The sequence below is a fragment of the Phascolarctos cinereus genome, unplaced genomic scaffold, assembly GCF_003287225.1.
Source record: "Phascolarctos cinereus isolate Bilbo 61053 unplaced genomic scaffold, phaCin_HiC Scaffold_4;HRSCAF=312, whole genome shotgun sequence".
Classification (NCBI taxonomy): domain Eukaryota; kingdom Metazoa; phylum Chordata; class Mammalia; order Diprotodontia; family Phascolarctidae; genus Phascolarctos; species Phascolarctos cinereus.
The window spans coordinates 471,625,731-471,652,136 of NW_027555847.1; the positions used below are offsets into that span (position 1 = coordinate 471,625,731).

Below are 26,406 nucleotides of genomic sequence, written 5' to 3' on the forward strand. Positions count from 1 at the left end.
CTGAAACTGCCCAGGGAAACAAATCAACCCCTTTTGATACTAAAATCCTAAAACACAGCCAAAAGCCCATTAGCTTTTCTTAAGCACTTAACTTATTACTAATTTAGAGAATCACAAAGGAGGAAATAAAATCCATAGCACTGGGATGAATTTTTAAAAAACTATCTTCCTAGACTGATTTTATATTATTCCCCTCATACATGCTACCTTCCTGCCAAACAGGACTATTTGCTAGTCCTCACATGGTATATTCTATCCCCCATTTTCACACTTCTGAAAGGTCCCTCCATGCCTGCAATGCTCGCCCTCATCACTTTCACTTCTTGGAACCCCTAGATATATTCAAGGTACAGCTCAAAGCCTTTCCTGATCCCCTTTTTCCTCTCTGCCAAACCCCAGAAACTATTTTTATGTATTTTGCATTGACTTATCTACACATATCCTATTTTTATGCAATAGAACCCAAGCCACCTGCTTGAGTGCAGGGAGTGCTTTCATTTTTTTCTTTATAGAACCAGAGCCTAGCACAGCATATGGTATAGAGTAGGTGCTTAATAAATGCTACTGAAGTGAGCTGCTGAATAACACAAATTTATGATTAAAGAAGCACTACAAGCTATAACCCTTCAGAAAATTCACTGCCAAAGATATGGAAATATTTTAAACAGTGTGAGGAAATAAGAATACTAGTAGGGATGTTAATGCAAAAAAGAATTAAGTCTTTCCCCTTATGACAGATTATTTGAATATCACAATTATTACTGGATTCAGTTAAAGTATGTTAAAAATGACAAAAGGATAAGATCCTGTTTAAAAGAAAATCTCTATTAAGCTTAAAAATATTAATAGAAAATATGGACAGTTAACACCAAAAAAGGAAGACAATTCTATTCTGACATAAAGTGAATTTAAGTCACTATTTCCACCCCTTAAGCCCAAAGGAAAGGTCTTCACAAAATTCATATGATGACCTAAACTTGGAAAAATTAATTCACCAAAAGCCCTTTACACTCATATAAAGGAGTCCACTTGAGTCACAAGAACCAAACGTACCCCTTGTGCTAAAGCTTATGTGAACTGATTTGGTTTCACAAGTGTCATCACTACTTGAGAGATCCCTGATTAGCATGTTGTATAATCCTTTATATTTAACTTTTGCCCATGGTTTGAGAAATTCTGGCTAAGGTATTGCACAAAAGAAAAATAAAACATGACCCCTGACCTCTATGATGTCCTGCCATTGTATTAATAAAGATATAGTAATGTTCTCCTTACTACAACTGCAGTACTACCTGCTATAGTTACAGGAATATGACCAGCAGAAAATGAAACTTACAGGTTTTAATTGACTTCTTAAACAGCAGTTACCCACAGTAAGAGAAAAGACAATAGTACCAATAATTAAAAAATACACAGAGGCTTCAAATGTTACTTTAACATGAAGTTGTAATCCTCTCTTCCAGCAAACCAAACTAAAACTGCTCATAAAAACTGTTTATTCATTCAATAGAGGGACAGCTAGGTGATCAATCGGAGAGGGTGTCAGATTAAAATCAGGAAGACTCATATTCATGAGTTCAAATCTGGCCTCATACACTTACTGGCTGTGTGACCATGGGCAAGTCATTTAACCCTGTTTGCCTCAGTTTCCTAATCTGTAAAATGAGCTGGGGAAGGAAATGACAAACCACCCCAGTACCTTTGCCAAGAAAACTTCAAATGAGGTCATGGAGAGTTGGACACCACTGAAACAACTGAACAACGACAACAGCAAAACATTCAATAGAGCTCATGTCTACTGTGTACAGAGTAATGTATAGACACTGCGGAGAAGCAATGTTTTTAAAAAAAAGACAATTTCTGCCCTCATAAAGTTTAAAGTCCAGTAGGAAGTCACACTAGCTAATTATATTGTATAATACTATATTATAAGTGTATCAAAGCGCTGCAAAAAATAAATGGAGTGGTGGATCTGAGGGGAAGGTTTGGGGTTTTTTAATTGACTTTTTTTTTTACAAAAATCAAGAAAAAATGCATAGAGGAGATTGCATTATAGTTCAATTGTAAAGGATAGATGTTCCAGCCAGACCAGATTTCTCTCTCTTCCACACATGTCACTTCAATTCCTTTCTTTCTCTGCTTTTGCACTGGCCTTCCTCACTCCCCTCCCCATTTCTTGTCCAGAAGGCAGTTTCTCATCATCATAGGATCTCTCCAAGACACAAATCAAGCACCATTTTCTACATGAAGTCCTTCCCGATTACCTAACTGATAGGACCCTCCCTGTCTGACATTTATTTAGCTATATTATATATATTTGTTTTTATGTTTGTTATGTGTGTTCTCTACATGTACACACACACACACACACACACGTTTTCTCCCCCAGTAGAATGTAAACTCCTTGAGAGTAGGGGTTGTTTCATTCATTATATTTTTCACCCTCAGCACCTACCATAGTGCCTGGCATATAGTAGGCATCTGACAAATGCTTGCTAATTGATTTGGCCTCAATAGATGAAGATTGGGAGGGATGGCATTGCTAGCATATTGTGATCAAAGGCACTGAGACAGAAGATCACAGTTAAGTGTTCATGAGATAGGGAGAATATCAGTTTGGCTGGGATATAAAGTACATTGAGGGAATAAGATGAGATCATGCTGGTAAAGTAGACTGATGCCAGGTTATAGAGAGCTTCAAATGCCAAGCAGCAGAATGTGAATATCACCTAGTAGGCACTAGGGAGCTACAAAGATTTGAGCATAAGAGTAATATGACCAAATTTATATACCCCCCCCAAAAAAAGTAATTCTGGAACTATTATAAGGGACAAATTGGAAAGGAGAATAGGGACAAGAAGAATTAGTAGGAGGCTACTGCAATCATCAAGTTGAGTGGAAATGATGCCCTGGATGAGAGTGATGGCAGTAGGAACAGAAGGGAAGGAAAAGATAGGAGAGCAGTTGCAGAGGTGTAACTAATAGGATCTAATCATTAATTATGTGAGGTGAAGGAAAAGTCAAAGATAAGACCAAAGTTACAATCATAAGAGATTCAATGAATAAGGATCCCACAGAGAGAAATACTGAAATTAGAAGGAAGAACAGCTTTGGGGAAAAGATATTCTCAGTGTTAGACTATTGAGCAGGAGGCATCAATGAGCGTGAATGCCCTCTAAGCAACTGAAGATATGATTCCAGAGTGCAGATGAGTTACGAGTGCACAGGAATGGCTAGAGTCACGAGAATGAATGTTAATCAAAAAGTAAACCAAAAGAGTGAGAAGGAAGAGAAGGAAGGAAGACTTTTGGGCAACATCCACATATTAAGAGGTAGAACAGATTAAAAGAAGTCAGAATGGGAGCCAGGGATAGTTAAAGGGCCAGAAGAAGAAACAATAGAGTATTGAAAGCTAGGTGATATAGCAGATGGACTGCTGGACTCAGGAGTCAATAAGACCTGAATTCCAATCCTGTCTCAGACACTTATTAGCTGTGTGACCTTGGTAAGTTACACGACCACTCTGTTTCTTAGTTGCTTCATCTGTAAATGAAACGTGTTGAACCTGATGGCTTCTAAAGTCTTATCTGGTTATAGATCTATGATTCAATGAAAATGGTGTCTCTCAAGTCAGAGTAGTGGTCAACAGAGTTTAAATTACTCTTAACGCTATGAATCAATATCACTATTTCAGAAAGCAATTTGGAATTATGTAAATAAAGTGACCAAAATATCCATACTCTTTGATCCAAAGATTCCATTTCCAAGATTATACCCCCAAGAAGATCACTTATAAGAAGAAAGTCCCCACATACACCAAAATATTTTCAGCAATATTTTTTTTGTGATAACAAAGAATTAGAAACAAAGTACATGCCCATCTAATGGGGAATGGCTAAACAAACTGAGATACATGCATGTAATGGAATATTACAGTGCTATTAGAAATGACAAACATGATGAAAATAGAGTAACATGGAAAAATTTACATGATGTGAGACAAAGTAAAACTAAGCAGAGTCAATAAACAATATTCACAATGATGACAACATAAATGGAAAAATACTACCACAAAAATAAATCAATGTTGCAAAATTACAAAAGCATGGGTCTTAAAAGAGAAATGTAAGATACTTCCAACACCACTCCTTTGCAGAGTAGTAGTATGGTACATGGAATACATTTTCAGGCTCTTCTGATGTATTGATGAGGTTATACAAAATGGCTCTCTGGAAGGGGAAGGAATAATGGGAAAAATTTGATGATATAAAAAGAAAACATATGAATAAAAACTCACAAAAATAAAAAAATTAATTTAATAGTAATTTTCAATATCTAGTCATTGCCCTCCAAATATATCATAAAGGATGAGGAATGAAAAGAAAAAAGGAGAAAAGAACACTGGATTTGATAGTTAGGACTTAAATTATTGATAACTTTTAGGACAGCAGTTTCATTAAAATGGCAGGGGCACAACAGATTATAAGCTGAGAATGAGAAATGAAGGCATTGAGTGTAGACTTGCAAGACTTTCAACACTAACAGAAAGGTCATTAGATAGACTAAATATTTCAGGAGAAACTTTTTGTTTTAAGGATTTGAGAGAGCTGAGTATATCTGTAAGGCAAAATGGTGAGAGACTGAAGATGCATGATAAAGAAGCAGTATTTATTGAAGCCACGTCCTTGTGGAGGCATGAGTGAATGGGATCAAAGGCACATACAGGGATGATCTTTTGTAAGAAATAGAAGTATCTTTTCTTTCTTTCTTTCTTTTTTTTTTTGCTAAGCAATGGGGTTAAGTGACTTGCCCAGGGTCACACAACTAGTAAGTGTTATGTGTCTGAGGCTGGATTTGAACTCAGGTCCTCCTGAATCCAGGGCTGGTACTCTATCCACTGCATCACCCAGCTGCCCCAGAAGTATCTTTTCTAATACAGGAAAAGAAAAGCATATCATGATTTGAAGATGAGGGAGTTCCCTGCCAAATAACCTCAAGGAGGGCAAAGAAAAGGAAGTTTGGAATAGTCACAGTGAAGAATGAAATAGGAAATCAATAGGCATTGAGTGAACTGGGCTACCAAGCTTCAGCAAGAGTCCAACTGAGGTTATAGAGTAGATGAAGTCAGCTTGATTTTGTCCTTTAGGCAGATTTCTCCAGGGATGCCCTGGAGCAGAAGAGAAACCAAATGCTAGACATTCCACAGGGATGAGGATTTGCAGGTAAGGAAACATAGAAAGCCAGGAAAGCAAGAGAACCTAGCATTAGTGAGCAGAAAGAACTGTCTTTTAGTAGCAGAATTTGTAACCTAATAGTAATTTCTAGTCTTCTCCAAATATAATCAGATGACAAATCATTTTACTAAGGGTATGCTGTCATTCTCAGCACAGTGACAGACACTATAAGATATAGAAGCTGTATGAAATAGTTCCTGTCAACAAGGAGCTTACACACTAGTTAGAATGTAATGATCTCATCATTCACTTATAAAGCATCTACTGACTGCCTGGATATGAGGAGCCATGTGAGTAGCAGTGGAAGATAAAAGAATAACTAAGACCTTATCCCTGCCTAAAGCAGCTTACATTTTAGTAGGGATTATTTACTTAAAGTTCTCAGCACCTCATTCTTATGCTCTCATTTCCCAACATGTAAACAGGTAGACCTGAGCTCAAGTCCCACCTATGAATCTACTACTTGTATGACTCTGGGTCCAATTTCTCAGTATTCTAAGTAATTCTCTATAACTATGTTGTAGACAAAGTGTTGACCTGCAGTGGTAGATGGATTTTCCTTATCTGGAAGTTCCCTCATACCAATAAAATCACAGGTCCAGGGCCTTTCTGAATCTCTACTTGGTGCATACTCTCTGGACTGCTCTGGCTCGCAGGCATTAAATAATATTTCTATTCTATGTCCCTTTAAGTTATAGCCCATTGGAGGGAAACTAGGTAGGAAGAAAAAACCTAAATTTGGAGTCAGAGTCCCAGATCTGAATCATAGTTTTGTCATTTACTATGTGGCAAATCACTTAACTTAATTTCTTTGGAATTCAGCTTCCTCCTTTATAAATTGAGAGGATGACCTACAAAGTCCTTTCCTGCCAGCTCTAAATTATTGATCCATTTGCTACCATCTTAGTCCAGGCCTTTATAACCCTCACCCAGATTGCTGCAAAAGCTTCCTAATTGGTGTCCCTGCCTCAGGCCTCTCACCACTCCAGTCCATCCTATATACTGCTTCCAAAGTAAATTTTCTTAAGGGTAGGTCTGACTATGCAACTCCTCTATTCAATTAACTGCAGTGGCTCTCCACTGCCTCTAATATAAAAGCCTTTGTTTAGCTTATAAAGTCCCTCACAACCTGACTCTAACCTAACCTTCTAGCCTCAATGGGTATTATTCTCTTTCCCACGTGCTGCCATCCAGGCAAGCTAGCCTTCTCTGTTTCATATAAATGACATTCCCTTCTGATCTATGTGCCTCTGTACTGCACATGTCTCATGCCTGACTTTGCCTTACAGAATATCTATATTCTCTTAAGATGTAGCTTAAGCACCATCTTCTGTATGACACCTTTCCTGATCACTCCAACTGCTAGTTCCTTCACTCCCAAACTAACTTATATTTAACTACTCTATATAGATTTGAATTTATTAACTTTCTATTTATGGAGTGCATATTTATATTTTTACTTCTCATCTCCACAATTCAAATCTTAGATCCTTATAAATAGGGATTACTTCATTCTTTGTGTTTGTAATCTCAAGTATTTTGTAATCCCTGGGTCCTTTGTAATCACATAGTAGGCACTTGACGTTTGCTAACTGAAATCCTTTAGAAAGATTTCTTCAACCCCACCTATACTCCCAATTAACTACCACAACATTACCTTCATCTTCCTCTCCGCACATACATATTGATGTTGATTTTATTATCTCTATTAAACTGAAAGCTTTGTGAAAAGAGAATATACCTATTCTTAAACTCTATCGCCACTACCACTTCTAAAGCCCACTTGTCCTTTACTGGGGCTGCTAATGAACAACGAAATGACCAAACTATAGGCAAAATAGGAGGAAAGAGAAACAATGTCCTGCATAATCCAAGTATGAATAATTAGCTGCTGAATAATTGTGACCTAATTATAATCTGAAACACCAAACCTGCTGAGTATGTCTACTGAAGTACTATCAACTAAATCAAAATTGATTTGTTCTATCCAAACAAGATGCTATTTAGGCAAATAAGTCACTTGACTCATTGAAGGAGATTATTTAAGTATGCAAACTATTTTCCTAAACCCCTACAATTCCTAAGCAGACTGCCCCTAAAGTCCTCAATGCGACAGAAATTTAGCCTTTGTAAGTTAAATAATGCTAATTTTTCATTGAAAAAAAATTGCTTTTTCTCAGATTCAGCACTTAATTTATAGGAGATCAAAATTCAGATAATCATGTTTGTTTGTTTGTTTGTTTACTACTTTCAGAGTCGATATATATTTTCCTCCACTCATGAATCTTTTATTATTGCTTTCTGTGACAATTTCACATTTAATCCACACCCTGAATTGCATTACTTTAAACAATAGCAATAACTAAAAATAAATAATTTTTTTAAAAAAAGAATAGCAAGTGACAGGTATAACAAATGAGAGAAAGGAGGAGAAAGGGAAAATCTTAATTATACAACATAGTACTCATGGACTTCCATATTCCCTTCTAGAGCAGAGGTTCTTAAACTGGGCTCTGAGGATGAGTGTTTTTTAACATTTTGGTGACCGTATCTCAACATAATTAGTTTCCTTTGTAATCTTATGTGTTTATTTTATGCATTAAAAAACATTCTTCCGGGAAGAGGTCCATATGCTTTATCAGACTGCCAAAGGAGTCTATGACACAAAAAAGTTTAAGAACTCTTGTTCTAGAGCATAGCCCATGCAAAAAACAAGTGTCTCCTTGAATCTCCCACCTCTCTCATTAGGAAGTTACTACATTGTATTAATTTTGCTAGTAAATTGAAATGCGCTTCCTTAACATGTAGAATAGTAAGAGCCATACTTACACCAAAGAAAAATGAAAATCAAAGTTGAGAGTAACTATATCTGAAAGCCACACCTACAGACAAATATGGATATGGACAGGTATATGCACATGTGTGCTTTCCAGAGAAACAGAAAACTTCATGATGGAATATTAAAAGCAATTCAATTCAGTGAATATTTATTACATGTAAGATACTGAACTAGGTCTGAGCAAACAAGGATTAAAAACCAAAACTGATCCTACACTCAAGGAGCTTACTAGACAGAGATGCAATATGGACATTATTAAGGATAAAACAAGATTACAACCAGAGTCTTTGATAAAGGCCTCATTTCTAAAATATATAGAGAACTGTGTCAAATTTATAAGAATAAAAGTCATTCCCCAATTGATAAACGGTCAAAGGATATGGACAGGCAGTTTTCAAATGAAGAAATTAAAGCTATATATAGTCGGTCATATGAAAAATGCTCTAAATCATTGATTAGAGAAACGCAAATCAAAACAACTCTGAGGTACCACATCACACCTATCAGATTGGCTAACATGACAAAACAGGAAAATGATAAATGCTGGAGAAGATGTGGGAAAATGGAACACTAATGATTTGTTGGTGGAGTTGTGAACTAATCCAACCATTCTGGAGAGCAATTTGGAACTATGCACAAAGAGCTATAAAACTGTGTATACCCCCTTGGACCCAGCAATACCACTTCTAGGTCTGTATCCCAAAGAGATCATACAAATGGAAAATGACCCACGTGTACAAAAATATTTACAGCAGCTCTTTTTTGTAGTGGCAAAGACTTGGAAATTGAGGGGATGCCCATCAACTGGTGAATGCCTGAACAAATTGAGGTATATGAATGTAATGGAACACTACTATGCTATAAGAAATGATGAGCAGTCAGACTAGAAAAACCTGGAAAGACTTGAATGGACTGATGCTGAGTGAAGTGAGCAGAACCAGGAGAACGTTGTACACAGTAATAGCCACATTATGTGATGACTAACTTTGATAGATTTATCTCCTCTTAGCAATGCAAGGATCTAAAACAATTCCAAAAGACTCATGCTGGAAAATGTTGTCCTCATCCAGAAAAAGAACTATGGAGTCTGAATGAAGATCGAAGCATATTATTTGCTTTTTTCTCTCTCTTTTTTTTGTTTCTTTTTTTTCGTGGTTTCTCCCATTGGTTCTAATTCTTCTTTACAACATGACTAATGTGAAAATAGGTTTAATATGAATGTAGATGTTGAGCCTATACCAATTTACATGCTGTCTTGGGGTGAGGGGAGAGGAGAGATGGGGAGAAAATTTGGAACTCAAAATCTTATGGAAGTGATTGTTGAAAACTAAAAATAAATAAATTTATTAATTAAAAAAAACACACACACAAATAGAATAAGACACAATAATGTGAGTAAATAGTATTAACAACTTTGGGGATCAGTAAAAGAAGATAAAGACTCTGAGATGCAGAAATTACAAGGCCTATAGTATCCAGGAATGAGGGGCAGTCTGTGCAAATACATATAAAACAGGAGACTGGGTTCTGACTTCAACAAACAGTGAATAGTCTTGTTTGGTCCCAGTGCTCAGTATAGTGCCTGGCACATAGTAGGTCTTTAATAAATGTTTATTAACTGATTGACATGCAGAGTTGATGACAAGGAGGAAGATGAAACAAAGCTGGTAAAAAGGAGGCAGACTGTGGAAGATTTTACATGCCAGGCTACAGAATTTGTATATTATCTTAAAGACAATGGGGAGAGAATGAATGTTTTAGGGCAGGAAAGAGACAATCAAAACTGTAGCTTATGAGGGGTTACTTTGACAGCTATATATCAGATGGACTGGAGAAAGGAAAAAAAACTTGAAGCAGGGAGGCCAAAGAGGAGACTCGTTACAATAGTAGAGGAATGGAGAGGAAGGCCTAACGAAAAACGGTAAACATGTGAAAACAATCAAAGGGACAGATTCATGAAATATCGAATTGACAAACTCAGCGACTGATTGGTTATGGAAGATGAGAAAGAAGGGAAAGTTAAGCACAGTTTCAGGATTATTAACCTCAGCAATGGGGAGGGTGGAAAAGATCTCAATAGAAACAGAAGAGTTTAGATGTTGGGTAGGTCTGAGGGAATCCTCAAATGTATGTGATGAATTAAGCTGAGTACAGCATTTATTCAAAATGTTTTCTCTTAGTTGAATAAGGAGTAATCTGAAATGAGGTGGTTGGCACCAAAGTTATAAAAATCCTTTTTCAACATTATCATCAGAGGCTAGTTTTATAAGTGCACCTAGCTCACTCTGTCATATGGACATGAACGCTAAATGCTTCAGAATAAGTCATATTGCATCTCAAATTACATTAGAAACAGCCATGTATTCCACCTCCACAGTAGCAGTAGAGACAGTGATGAAAATTTCATTGGTATAAGTAAAAACACTCATAAAAAGGAAGGAAAGGGAAGAGCACTAGAGGAAAAAAAACTTGTTGACTGAAAGTATAATAATAACTTCCCACCTCATCCCTGCCCCCACCAAAATCCAGAACAACATGGGAAGAAAAATCACCTCATATCAACTTAAATAAACAGACTGAAATATACAAATTGAAAAGTAAGATGAATGAAAGCAATCTAATTCTAGATCTTCCTATAAAGACTTATAATTTATCAAAAATACATATGTTCAAAAAAATTAAAAAACTAAAAAAAAATACATATGTTCAATATAAATATCATACATAAAACACATCCATTTCCCAAAAATATAATGTCCTTGTCCTTAGCCATACTCCACCTTCATTGGTCAGGGGTTAGGGGATGAGGAAAGGTGAATGAATAAAGAATTATTGAACTAGATCTTACAAAGGACTATTTCATCAATGCGGACATTTCCTCAATTAAAGTAGATGATAACCCCTCTAGTTATCAGAGTCTTCTTAAATTGATGTGGCCAACATAACTCATCCATTAGTGGCAAATCTTCTAGTAATGAGCCTCTCGAATTTTGGTTAGATTGGTCCTTGACTGATGGGTTAACATCTCAGGTAACAGACATACAGTCTATACTCTGAGATTTTCCAGATTAGTAGGACCTAAAAGAACTTGTGTTCCATTGGAACAGACTTTGGGAATCCAAGGTCAGCCTCCATAATACAAGGAAGTATCAGAATAAGAGAAAAGTGTAAGCAACAAGAGGGGTACTTTTGGAGGGAAGGAATAATGGGTTCAACAGTCTGGCAACCAAGGTTCCTTTCAACTCTAAAATGGATTTGGGTGAAAGGGGGAGAATGAGCATTAACAAAAGCATATCTTAGGAATATGCTTTTAGCCATTATGAAAATTTTCTTTACCTGCTTTTTGACTGATCGACTACTCATGATTTTCTCTACTACGGGACCCTCTGCATCAACAGATTCCTGTAAAATAAAGTATATGAATCAACTGGAATGTGTTTTTTTTTCACAAAAAGATTTTATGCCATAATGTAGGTGATCATTCCACTCTGTTCTCTACTTCACCCCTTCAAATTCAGTACTTAATAGACACTGAAGTATGAGTCCGGTTATTACTCAAGCAAGACCTTAACTCTACAGAGAAGGTGAGAGATACCTGTTTATTATTTCATAGGTATGTGGTTTAATATGTAGATTCTCACCGGTCCCTAAAGCTAGCAAGTATTCAGAAACTCTAGCTGCCAAAACAGAATACTCTCCACATGGTAGCAATGAAAAATAGAACTTTTGTTCATCTATACCCATGGGGTAAATACAGTCATCACTCTACTACTGTAAGCATCTTTTATCTATAGGGATCACATAAAACATTATATAACAGCTTAACATTGGCCAAATTACCAAATAAAGCACTGACATGAATTTAACACACTTTTCAATGGGTTACCAGTTTGTTAACTAAAGTACAGCAATGCTAAGAAAAGAGCACTATACAAAGAAAAAAAAACCCAAACCCAACTTTACAATAATCATTCTTACATTACTATCCCTCATTTTATACAAACTATTTTATCCATCATTTACATTGCACAGAGAATAAAGTAGACCCTGCTGGGTACTACAAGGCTGTAATTTCATAAAGGAGTTCTTATGGTGCCTAACAGCAGGAGACAAGCTTGAGTGGTTTATTAAAGTCATAGAAGCTATAGCACTGAATTCTCAGAGGTAAATTCAGTCTCCTTGTAGCCTAGTTCTGATTTTTTTCCCTCAGCAGAGACCATTAATTCTCCAGAATTGTGTCAAATTACATATCACAAGCTTGTATAAAAATAAATTTGAGTGAATATAGCTTTTTAAAGGAAACAGCAAAACAACTCGTTTCTCTTAGTACATTATACCAACATTGGATGAAAACTCCTAAGCTATAAGTCCAGTGGCTTCTACTGAACTATTTAGCTTCCAGGTATGGAATTCACAGTTCATCTTCATTTATTTATTCAAAACAGCAAGCTGACCTGCTGCTCGGACTGTGAAGTGTTTGAAGGGGAGTCTCTCCCAGCAGCATCTGCATCATCTGCCTCCTCATCAGAAATCTTGAACTCCAGGTCTTCTGTATAACGCTTTCTCTTAACTTGCCTGCTAGAGCGTCTCTTCTAAAAGAAAAAAAAATAATAAAAAATTTAAAATTACTGACATTCCTCATGTGTGTTGAAAGGAGGGAGAGGGATGGCGCATGCTGCAAGTGATTTTGATAAATCATCATTTAAAAATTCAAAGTTCTTGTTGTTGGTGTGAATTTAAATAGTTTGGAAACTTTATTAAAAATATAGGTTGAATATACATGAAAATGGTATTACTTTTGTAATAATAGCTGAAATTTACATAGCACTTTAAGGTTCCAAAGCACTTTATACATATTATCCAATTTGAGCTTCAGAGCAGCCCACAGGGTGAATACTTCAGATATGCTACACATTTTAAAAACAAGAGAGTTGATCAGTGTATTGCTCAGCATCAAACAGCTCATAAGTACCTGTAGCAGGGATTCAAACCCAGGCCTTTCTGACTTTAAGTCTAGTACTTCATTTCAAACTCCAATCTGGCATACATGAAAGAAAATAAGAGTTTGGAGGGTGCGGGATGAAGAAAATCATCTGAGAAAACTTGGACTGGAAATAATGGCACAGAGTTTTGATTTGCTCCCACATTCTTCTATAACAATATACTTCTAAGAATTTGTAAAGCACATAGAAAGTGGAAAGAAAATACTAAAAAAATTATTATTAATAACTTTGTATGTTCTATACAGGAGTAAAAGGGAGTTTAAACATGTTACATGTTCACACCTCTGAAAATAACCTGAAAATTGGTAAGGAAAAATATTGGCTAACTCATATTTAAAAAGGAATAATACAGAAACAGATACTAAGTCTCATCCATATTCAACTAGTGACTTACTATATCTCTGATATAATATCGATTCCCAGACTGTTTTTCCATTGGAATGGCAATTCTTCAACATGGCATATTTAGAATGGAACAAACTCTAGATTTGGACATAATGGAGCAGAATCTCTAGATCTAATTTACTGTATTATAATTTACATACACCCAAACAGGACTAAGATGAATTTTTATGGACAGAGACAGGCTGATTATAAGACTTAAATGCAGAGAGTTGGATGCTAAAAACACACTGGAGCCGTGCTGGGGTTCCATATTATGTGACCACATCTCAACAGTGCTTTTTGTTTTTACTGTATCAACTATATATTTTTACTATAAGTACCTAAATCTTCTGGAATGGGGTTCCAGAATTGGCTTTATATTGAGTTAAACTCTATATTATTATTCTAATTTTTCAGGGAAATTAAGAAATCTTTTTTTCTTAGAAATTTATATTTTAGGATCAAAATAAAACTTACTCCTTATAAAAAACTTTGTGAAGTAAATTATATTTACTCCCATAAATTCTCAGACGAACAGTAATTTATCCAAAGCCAATTAGCAGATCAATCACAAAGAGAGAATTAGAACTCAAGTCCCAGAGTTGCCAAATATTGCAGCATGGTACAATACTTCCGTGACTTTTAGCCATGTATTGATCCTCAAGGCATTCATCTGAGGTACCAAGATTTCTTTTATCAGATTCCCAATATGAATTGATTTTTTAATCAATTAAAATTTTTTACATATCTGCACTCAACTAATTTTTTATTGTGTTCCTATCACAAACTGATTTTGTAGGTAAGAATGAAATATAAGAATTTGTTTATTTTTGACAACCACACCACAGTGAAATGCTTTAGTTTCATTAGCAACAGAAGGCTCATTCTGTAGAATTGTATTTTAAATGCTTTTAGAAGGTAAGTAGGTACAATGGTCATGCTGAAGGGAATAACAAATTGGTTTCCATTATCTTACTACTGTACTATTCTGCGGTACTTTCTTCTGAACTAGACAGCACTATATGCAACTTACTAACATCTAAAAATCACAGTCACAGAATTGAAGAAGTTTAACTTCCACCCCTCATGCATATGTTACAGGAAGAACCATGATAAACAACTTTGTAGCATCACTTCCTGAACAGCATAAAATGAAGAAAAAGTACTTCCTTGAAAATGAGCTGTCCTTGTACAGTTATTTTCCTTTTCTTTGCTGCTACATATTCTATAACTGATTAAAATGGTACACTTTAAAAAGTATTTAGGATATTACCTTAAAAAAAAAACTTGGTCATATGTTCTGTAACCTACAAATAAATATTCTATAAAATTTAATGATTCTTTATAGTGAACAGATATTTGTGAGAAAATTCAGAGAACTAGCTCTAAATTTTAAAGAAATCTTCTTACTGTTGTATAAAATGTTGTCTTAAAATTCCTGATTAAAGTGAGCATGATTCAGAAAACACCCAACTACATAAAATTCAGAATCACCTGTCATGACAATTTCTCTAGTCAATCTCATTAATCTACTAACCTCGTCAATATCCTTACTGTTGTTGTACATAGCAACAAAAGGAAAGCATATGATTATCCTAAACGGATAATATCATCACTAGGCCAGCTATATTTAAAAAGAAGAAGAAAAAAAACACTAGTTTTTTCAGATCACCTTAAAGAATATAATTTTGTGAGGTCACAGATAACAGGAAGCTTTGCTAAAGAAAAACAACCAAAGTATCTACAATTCTGGAATGCATCTCCATCTTCCAAGTATTTTATTTCAAACCTCCAAGAGAAAAATAAAAACAAAAACAAAAATGAAAGCAAATATTCATTGAGAATCTACTATGCGATAATGAAAAGTCACTCAAGCTTCTAGGGGTTGGTTTCCAATTGCAGTAGGGCTCCCTGATAACTACTTGATAACTATGATGTCACACAAGATACATTCCAGGGCATCCCAGTAGAGCATATTGGCATGATTCCAAGGAACCTAAAAAGGAAATGATTTCTAGCTGTTATGTACTGAGTGTGTCTCTTAGCCTGATCAGTGAAGGCGATGTACCCTGTTTGAGAGAACTAAAATTTCTTGCATTTATTTCAAGGGCAGTTTTGCAATTGATATATATTATTCCCAAGAAACAAATAAATACAATTCAGAAAAAATTATGCTGAAGCAATTGTCTAGAAAACAGAAGTCCACTAATTCATGGAAGGCCTGCCATCACACAAAGATGCCTCATTCTGACCCAGGGAAGTCAACAGAAGCTCCTGAGCCAGACACAAATGGCTCTATGCCTAAAATTTTCATATTGTGAAAAGAATATTTCACAAAACTTTAAGAAAGTTAACAAATCTGGTGCACTGTAGTTTTTAAAAGAACTTTTGCCAAAAACACAAGGAATTTTTCTAAACCTTTAGGTCAAATTTTAATGCCAAGAACAGGCAGAAAAAGCACTCTGAAACTCTCAAAAGGAACTTTGGATTTTTTTTTTTTTTAGTTTTTTATACCTCTCTAAGCCATGTAAAATTAGGACTGTGATACTAGATGACTCCTGAGTCTTTTCTAGGCTTAAGTCCTGTGATCCTATGGCAAAAGCTACAAAATTCTAGTCAGTAGTGAATGTTACACTCCACTCATCCTTGGTCTCTCTGACTTTCACCTCTCTGGAAATAATGCCCTAGCTAAAAATAGAGACATCTTAAAAACATCTCTTTAACAAAGATGGAAGGAGAGCTTCTGTTGTGCATTACAGCCATCAAAAGTTACCCAAAACTAATCAACACTCAGATATCAGAATAGTAGTCTTACCTGAACACCTGGATCATCATCTTCTTCAGGAGGAGGAGATGGTGGTGGAGTTCTTTCTAAGTCTGAGTTTTCAGAACCTTCTGTTTTTCCCTTGTTGACCTTTTTCTTCAACGCACTTGCTTCAGAATCTGGTTTCTTATTACTAGAATTCAAAGTACAGTTCCCTAGTCAGTGTTGGGTTTGTTTTTTTTTTAAGTTTCTCCCATGGATACATGCCTCATATTTCCCAGATTAATATCCCCCAAACTATCAAAAATAATAAAAATAATGCATTATTTTTCTTTTTTGTAGGTGGTAAGTTTTTGTGGCAAAACTCTATTTTTGATGAACATTGTAAATAAATACTTTCCCTAATTTTTAAAAAAAGGCATCACACATGCAAAAAAAGAAAAAGAAAAAAACCCTACATGATGCATATCCTGTATACTTGCTCACCAAGACAAAGCAAAATGCAGGCCAAAACCCTAACTCATTCTGAGAAATCATATAAAATATCACTGTGTTTTCCTGGCTATATATGCTCAGTATACTGCGGCATGGAGCCATTCATTAAGAAATAATTTTACTATCAAGTTTTTAAGGTGTCAGAACACCTTTTTTTAAATGGTGGGGAAGAAAATGGAACGTGATTATCTTCTTCCCTTGCCTTTTGCAGTTGGCTGTAAACACTGATATTATTTAAGCCTTCAACTTGATCAATGCTTCGAAATATATTTATAGCATACTATTTGATTTGTCAAATGGCATAACATATTACAATAGAAGAACCACTATTGATTTTATTGCTTTTTTAACCAGATATTTTGTCTCTTAAAATAATCTTATCAATTATTTTTGTTTGTATCAATATTTTTGTTTGTTTTACTTTTTCTTATTGTTAAAACAATATGCTTATTTATCAGTATATATTATCTTCATGGTAGCATATGATTTTTGAAAGCCAAGTTACTGACAAGATACGCAGCCAAATAAAAATAACTGTTAAAGTAGAGGTCTCACTGTATGTTTAGATTAAAGGCTAACAGGATTTGAATGCTATATAGGTCAGCCAACACAAGCACGGAAAGCCACACAACTCTATCTGCTCTACTTGTTAAATCTTTTTTAAGGTAAATTTGGTTCTACCATCCAACTTCTAGTCTGGCACCAAGACTTCCTAAGACCAGCTACCATTCTTGATAAAATATTTATAAGAATCTATACTGAGTGGCAATTACTTTACATCATTACTATACTGCCCAGGAATCAGAATGGTTTGAAAATGAAAAATTCTCTTTTCAGTCACCTTTGAAAAGTTTCTATTCACTGGAATTTGTAATTTCACAGAAAAGGATGCTGACTGGATGCACTAAACAGCACTTGTCAACATCTTGGTCCTTAAAAGAAGCAGAGTGTTCTCTGCATTTTTTTTTAAAGTTAAGCTCTTATCAAATAAAATCTGATTTCCAAATTATTGTTAATATAACTACATATAACCATCATGTGTAGGATTTGCTATCTTTTGGACTACTGGATTAAATTCTGTAACCTCGAAAAAGTAGTTATTTGAAAAATAATGGTTCCAAGGGTTTTTTTTCCCCCTAAACAACTAATAAACCTTCAAACATAAGGAAATAATGGCACTCTAACTTAAAGCAAAACTCAGGGGCACAGCAAAAGACAGTTTAGTTCCAAAAAGATCTTTCAAATCATGACAATGCTTTAAAAAGTTTAATTTCCTGAAAGATCCACATAAAGCATAACATTTAAAAAAAAATAAGAAAATCCATACAACAGTTCCCCTTCCAACTGTCCTAGTGTTTACGCTACACATGGACAGAAGTCTCCCCTACTATGAGGCTCCATTTCCAGCATTTATTTCCGCTCTAACTGCCACAAATTATACAATACTACAGCTGAACACTGGGCCCCTTTCCTTTCATCTGCACGCCAAGAGCAATCAGATTACCCTGGTAACCAGTGGTCACATGATCAGCACCTGCTCTTTTGGCTGGATGCCACTGACTAAAGCCATCTGCTTCCCTCAATCAGCTTTCAAACATTCTCAACACCTGCGCTGCAGTGTTTTGTGGTTTCTTTTATCAAATCAGTGCAAAACTGCTTCCAAAACTTTACATATTTCTCAAATTTGTTTAAATCAAAGGTAAGCCTGTCAAAGAGTTGAACCACTGCCAGGTAAAGTAAGTTGACAGCCTACTGCTTTTCACTGGTGACCTCTATAAAGCAGAGCAAAGCACACAATTTAATTTAGTAGTAGTTACTGTGCCCTGGTGCACTATCACATATGAGTAACAGGCTTAATGTCTTGAAGAATAGCACAGCCCAAGTTTGATAAAATATCAATTTGCTAAAGGCAGAAAAGTGCTAATGATTCTTCATCTTCCTAAGAATGCTCCATGGAACCTCCACGACTGTTCAAGTCACGCAACATCTCTCAAAGTGCTTATCACACAGGAAAATTCAGACAAAGAGCATATAGCCAAGTGAGGTACTGGATCTGACTACTGAAAATTTTCTAAACTCATTAGCCCTTGCCCTATTGACATTGTACAGAGACTGAGATGAACATGTTCATCCTTGCACCTTCTCATAACATTAGTTAGAATACAAGTCATCCTGCAGATGCTAGGGCTTTTCACTAGAAGTATACATGATACATACATACACACACACACACACACACACACACACACACACACACAAACTCCAAAAAATTTAAGAAATCTTAAAAGATTACTTAATGTCTACCATAATCCATTATAACCAGGAAACACATGATATTGAATGACCTTCTAATCTGAAACTTCATCTTTGAAATGATCAAGCCAAACTAATACAGTGCCTCACTTATAAGTCAAGAAAGCAGGGTTTCAAGCCCAGTCCTTGATGTGATATAAAGCAGGTCACCTTCTCTTTCTGGGTCTTGATTTCCTTATTTGTAAAATGAAGGAATTAGACTAAATCATGACTGAGGACTCTTCTCAGCTCTAAAAGTATGACTCTAACCGACTAAAACCCCATTCTAGAAAATATTCTTCACTCTAGAAATATATACTTCACAATAAAAATATACATTCAGGGTTGTGGAGTCCAAATATATTCTTGGCAGATTAATGTAGAGAAAAATAATGCTTTACACTCACATATAATAATTAGCAATCTCACATAGTTTAGATTTGACATTTGTTAGTTAAAGTTTATTATACAAAGTTTGAGGGAAATGGTTTATAAGAGGCTGTTTTTCTTTGCTCTGCAAAGAAGCAAGTTTTTATGAAACAAGAGTGCATATGCAGTTAATGAAAGGAAGCTCTAAAAAACCAATATGATAAATAGGGTGAAAGGAATATTACATGAATAAAATTTCTAACAGTAACAAGACTACATTTGATGGTTTGGGGAATGAACTTCATAGCTTTGTCATCAGCAATCCCACTCAGTCCACTAGTTCTACCCAACTCCTCAAATTTAAGCATTACAACTGGAAAGCAAATTCTTTACAAGCTTATATAACCAACCAAAACCACACACTAAAAAATGTACGTTTCCAAATCCACATTCAAGATGGAAATTGTCAAAAAATTTTTCACCAAAATCTTACACATTCGGATGGCAATCTGGAATGCTTAAGTTCAATGTTTGTAGTTTTAAGGTTATAACATTCAGGCTATTCCATTATCTTTATTATGCAAAGATTAAAATAAACATGACTGTACAAAGAAGAGAACTTTTCCACATATATTTTCAACGAGTTCAGAGAAGTTGTAGCATACACTCTAGAAAAACTATCCTGAGGTGTTTGGTATTATATACACATAGGTTGATACTCACTTCTGACTTCACTATTGATCATCACTAATTCTTTGACAACTGTCTATTTACCTGGATGAGAGTCTGCAAGCATGGCTGGACAAGTGTTTCCACTTCAAGAAAAGTTAGTTTGTTCTAGTCCTTCTCAATGGTGTCAAAATTGCTATGGAATAGTAAGAAAGCACCACATAAAAGTATATAGATTTATAATGACATGTGTAATTTAGATCTAGAAAGAATGGGGCAATTCTAAAATAGAATAAACCAATTCTCTATATCTAATAAAAATTCCCATCTACAAATACCACACACACACACACACACACACACAGCCCCTTGCCTCATCCCTTTCATCTCCTTATCTCCTGTTGTTCTTGGTTCTGGAAGAAATGAACACTTTACCTCTGAAAAAAATTTTTTTTTTCAAAGTACACCATTATAGGTTTTGAGTCCTGCTGTTTCTCCATGCATAAAGCTAAGAACAGAGCTGGATTTGCTTACTTGAACACTAAAAGAAAGCATGAGAAAGCATCTTTTATACATAGTATACACTTTTAAAATGTTCGTGGATGAATTGAATGGGAGAGAACATAAAGCCAAAATAGGTGATAATTCAGGTCCCTAATAAGAGGGCAACCCTCAAATTTTTATAGTTCAGATTCTCAAAAAGTGAGCAAAGCACACATATTTTAATTATTGCCCTTTTGGAATACCTTTTCTTCCTGTAGCCTAAACTCCATCTTCAAAACCATTTTTATTACCCAACTCACATAGTCTATTTCATTCATACATACATACATATATATATATATATATATACACACACACACACACACACGTACATATATATGTACGTGTGTGTGTGTGTGTGTGTGTGTGTGTGTGTGTAGAGAGAGAGATATGAGAACAACAGTAATTTATAGAAAACTATAAATTTTATCTTAGAGTTAATTTCCTAATCTACTGACAAATTAGTAATCTATTTTAAAGTTATTTGTCCAGGTTTGGGGTGGGAAGAGGTATAGCTGTGAACAAGTGGCAGATGTTACTACATCTCTTGCAAAAGTATCTAAGATGGGGCAGCTAGTGGATAGAGCACTGACCCTGAAGTCAGGAGGACCTGAGTTCAAATGAGACCTCAGACACATAACACTCACTAGCTGTGTGACTTTGGGCAAGTCACTTAACCCCAACTGCCTCACAAAAAAAAATAAAAGTACCTGAGATGCTAACCTATGCTGCTCCTGTAGACACCTGAGTGAACAACCAATACTTAATTTTAAAGAAGACTTAAGGGAAATGTGTTTTGCTAAAATATCTGTATTTTATAAGAAACATGCATATTATACATTTCATAATTGTATATCTCTGTTCGTAATTGTATATTTCTATTTAAAGCTTCACTCATACTCAGTGTCATTTTAGTCTTTCTCTTTGTGAAGTGAAAAGTACACTTCCACATTGGTTGAGACTAACCTATGTTACTTTATTAGCTTCTGTATGGTTTTGCTTCTTGCCATGAAACATTCTGTAACTTCATTATGATTTATGCCTATTGAAAAATATAATTAGAATGAAATTATAGTCTTCACTTAGTCTGTCTCTAACATTATTTTAGATAATTTTTAAAAATATGCAGCATGATTCCCTACCACCACACACAATTTCACTTTGTAAGACAGAGAAATATCATGAGTAGAATTGTGAAATTTATGTTTAAAACATCATAGAAGAATAAATTATCTTAACAATCACTGTTTAATTTAATTGTGGAAGGAAAAAAGGAAGGAAGGAAGGAAGGAAGGAAGGAAGGAAGGAAGGAAGGAAGGAAGGAAGGAAGGAAGGAAGGAAGGAAGGAAGGAAGGAAGGAAGGAAGGAAGGAAGGAAGGAAGGAAGGAAGGAAGGAAGGAAGGAAGGAGGAAGGAAGGAAGGAAAGGAGGGAGGAAGGGAGGAAGGGAGGGAGGGAAGCATTCACAGGGCTGGGTTGGGCAGGGCAAGGCAGAGGTATTAAGAGATTACCTGCAATTTTCAGGTTGAGAGCTGTGACAGCCTTGACCTTAGCCTCTAGGCTGAAAGAATGGCTTATGGGTATGAAGAAAGAATGAGAGGTCCTGAATGCTAGACTATAGTGGATCAGGAATAGCTACATGATACTTTGATACTCTTTTAATGTAATGCTACACATAACTAGTACAGAGAAGGCTAGTATTCCCCAACCCACTGAAATTTGTTTTAATGTCCAAGTAAACAAATCCACATCTGTATTTAGCTTTTTAGTTTTTATTATCCACAGATTTGAGTTTAAACCTTCATGTAGTTCTGAAATCCTATCCCAAGGACTGCTGGGGAGCTGGCCAGTTCTTTAAAGGGAATGATGGCAAATCATAGAAAGAGAAGTTATAGTAGGATGCTGATATCAAAGTCCAACCATTTTTTTTAAACACTAAATTCTTCACACCAGAAATTGTCTATCTTGTCATGGTAAAGAATTAAAACTGAAAATCCAAATTCAATGAATTTAATGGACTATATTAAAAGCTGCCAGAAATAATAAGAAAAGTAGGTAAAATTACCTGATAAAATATGATTCAACCAGATCAAGTCAACACAGGACTCTCATTTAATATATCAGTATATCTGTCATATAGCAGTGACTAACACTATAGTAATATACAAAAAGATCACAGATAGTTCAAATTGTACCTTATAGCAACACCTTTCTGTAGCACTTTTGTAGTGTACTTCACCAAGTGAGATACTATGAGATAACTATATGGCTAATCATATTCACATTTCTGCTGGGTACAGAACCAAAACAACACTAACTTAACCTGTTCCCATCTATGCACACCACAGGTCTTGACCCATCAAATGAAACAACCAAGGCTAACTCTGGCAATCCAAACCCTGCAACCTATATCCCAGTTAAACTGAATACTGACCTTAGAAATAAACTATGCTTCCTATCCTGGCTAGGTAGAACAACAAATTAGTCAAACCATACCACAAACTTTGGGTGGGTGCTTTAAGCAGAAGAAGTATAGTCATACGGTTAAACCTAAGGAAGAGAAAAGACCACCACCTACTCCATCAGGAGGGGCTGAACTTCCATGAAATTAGATTAGTTCCCACAGAAGACAGGACCACACACAGAAACAGTGTTCTGATGGAAAGTCCACTCTCCTTTTCTCTCTTCCTTTTTCTCTGACCAGGATGCATTCTTTGTTAGTTCACATTGCTAGTCTTAGGGAAGGGATGGGATCTAAACTATATGGGTTTTGACACAAGAATGACAAAAAATATTATTGCTAACATGCTTATATACTAACAGGGTCCATTTACTTTTCAATAACATTTCAAGAATAAAAAGAAGCTTTACATAGTAAATGCTAAAAACAAACAAAAATACCTTTGCATCTACGCAAAGCTTTATATCTTTCAAAAGACCTTCATTCGTATCTCTATATACAGATATGAAAAATCTACCACCTTTATGCTTCATTTTGCTTCTTTCTGGGTAAATCTAATCCTATGTTCCAACCCATTATAGTGATTCATATACCCTGTCCTACAATCTTCCTTGGCTAAAACTTCAAAAACTATGTCTGTCCCAGAGCCATTCTTTTCCATTTCATTGCAGTTACTGTCAGACTCAACTCTCAAGTCTTATTTGATAGGTGGTAGTGGACTTTGGAAGTAAGATCCATTTGTACCTTTTCCTTTGTTACCCAAGCAGCCATAGGCCACAACTTTAAAATTCTACCACATCTCAATGGTTCGGCAGAAACTGAACACAAAAATAGGCCCAATGCCACCCAATCAACGGAGGATGGCAGAAGGAGAGGCAGTAAGACTTTCTTTTAAGCTGCAGAACTGTCATTCCTTCTGCTTCCTCTGACAACTACAAACTGAACCACATGGTATGGGAAATACTCTGACTTAGACTTACAACAATGACAACAACAACGACGACGACGACAACAAAACAACTTGCCTTTTACTCTTTTTGCTTAGTTGATTTTAAATGTACCAAGTAGGAAAAGGGTAAAATTAAAAAAGAAATGCAAAGTATATCCACGTGTGTGTATGTGTATAAATATATATGTACACATATATGTATTTACACACACATATATACATTTATATATACACACATATATACACTTGTATATATACATATATATATACACATGTATATATACATATACATGTAGATATATACGAATATATACACACCCACAAATATTAAGCAGAGATACTTACCTCAAACATCTCATTGGCTATGGAAAGGCCCCATGATTATCCTGTTGGAAAAGACAAGTTGGAATGGAGAGCTTCCATGTGGATATGGTCAGGAGGTCCCTCCTGTTGAGAGCTTGCCCAGGCCAACAGGTAAAAGCAACCTGCTCTCAAACCCAATTTTTAGTTTGGACCTCATGACAAAGAAGAGACCAGGCAAGACTACAGGGAGTCAGGGGATCCCTTCCTTCACTTGCTTTTTCTTCCCTACTACTTGCCATTTCTGGCTGCGTAAATCTAAAGCTTTCCTTCTCAACTACACTTTCTACAGAACTCACTCCTTGATGGACACACCTAGAACACTTAATTATATAATGCAGCCTGGCAAACTGCCTGATGCCCTAGGTGAATAACAATTCCTAACACGTGAGTAGTTTTTTTAAAAAATTGGTTTAATTAATTTACGACTTATTTAGCTTACAGTTAAGAGAGGCTAAGAAGCCAGGTTTTCTATACTTATTTGTAAAGCTTACAAATAAATTTACAAACAGGTTTGATTTTATATCTCATCTCTATTAACTGACATCAAAATGTAGTAGGACACTCTGGAATACGTATTAATGTGCCATTACAGATCATCTTGGAGCTTACTGGCAGAATAAAATACACTCAGGTGAACATACAGACAGATTACAAATTTGCAAATATTTATAGAGAATTCGGAATCTTTAGAAGAAACATGCTGTGTAAGTCCTTTAGTTTTTCAAAGATCCATAGGTTTGCAAGTGAAGGCAATTACTCCACCAACATAGATCACAATCCCCTATGACTTTAGGGATGATCTCAAAAGTTGCTGTAATTTTTAAAAAATGAAAATCAACACACTATCACTACCAATCTGATAATGCAATGACACTCTCAGAATATAACAAGCTTGGCTTTCAAACAGCATATAGAACCACTTCCAGTCACTTAGTCAATGCCTTTCCAGATTAGTGGAATCTATCAGAACTCATATTCCACTAGTATAGCTTTTGGGAATCTAGGATTATTTCCACATCAAAAAAAAAGAAAAAAGAAAAAAGAAAAGGCACTAGAGGGGCAGCTAGGTGGCACAGTGGATAGAGCACAAGCCCTGAAGTCAGGAGGACCTGAGTTCAAATCCAGCCTCAGACCAAACACTTGACACTTACTAGCTGTGTGACCCTGGCAAGTCACTTAACCCCAACTGCCTATAAAAAAAAAAGGCACTAGAGAAGGAAAGTTCTATATTTAATAGTGATAAGAGTAGTATAAATTGGGCAAAGTGTTATTTACAGGCTTTTTTTTTCAAAATCATAAAGGTTTTTTTAATGTCTTTCTCACCTTAACCACAAAATGATATTTTAAATTTGTTTTGTTTTATTTTTGTTTGTTTTTGGTACAAAAGATCAGGTTGGAGGGAGAGATGGGCAACTATTTGATGTGAAAACATCATCCAAAGTTTCAGCAGGCAAGTCAAAATCTTTCATCAGTTTCCCATTTCCAACCCATTAGAAAACTATATATAAAATACTTATTAAATATATCTAGTTATAGAAAACACAAATTCTTTCAAGAGTTGAAGAAAATACTTTCATTGTATTTATAACAGAATTTAAAGAAATATGCACATTTATTTAACAATATGTGCCTTAAAAATAAAGAATACATCACCAGTCCTCATTACACAGGTTTGCAATCTTGGGAGTCACATCTCTCACTCTACTTCACCCAATATGTATTAAATTAGTTGCCAAATCTTATTGTTTCTACCTTCACGTTTCCTGAGTCTATCCCTTTCTCTCCACTCAAAAGGCCTTCACTCTAACTCAGTTGCTCATAACTTCTTTCTTAAACTACTGAAATAGCCTCTTAACAAACTTAGTAGGTCTCTCTGCTTCCAGTTTCTCCCCTCTCCAATCCATCTTCCACAAATCTGTCCAAAGTGACATTCTTAAAGCACAAGTCTGATCATGTCACTCCCTTCTTCAGCAAATTCCAATGGCTCCCTATTACTCTAAAGTCCAATGCGAATTCCTCTGATTGGCATTTAAATTCCTTCAC

General features: G+C 35.5%; 1 protein-coding gene across 4 annotated transcripts in view; it reads right to left on the reverse strand.

Moving 5' to 3' along the window:
• CHD7 (chromodomain helicase DNA binding protein 7) overlaps positions 1-26,406 on the reverse strand; it is a 245,671-nt gene that overhangs the window by 74,500 nt on the left and 144,765 nt on the right. For all 4 annotated transcript variants that reach the window (XM_021005910.2, XM_021005912.2, XM_021005911.2 and 1 more), the window contains exons 4-6: positions 16,276-16,417; positions 12,528-12,665; positions 11,410-11,475 (exon numbers count right to left, since the gene is read on the reverse strand). In XM_021005910.2, the coding sequence (XP_020861569.1) occupies positions 11,410-11,475; positions 12,528-12,665; positions 16,276-16,417 (346 nt within the window). The remainder of the gene's footprint in view (positions 1-11,409; positions 11,476-12,527; positions 12,666-16,275; positions 16,418-26,406) is intronic.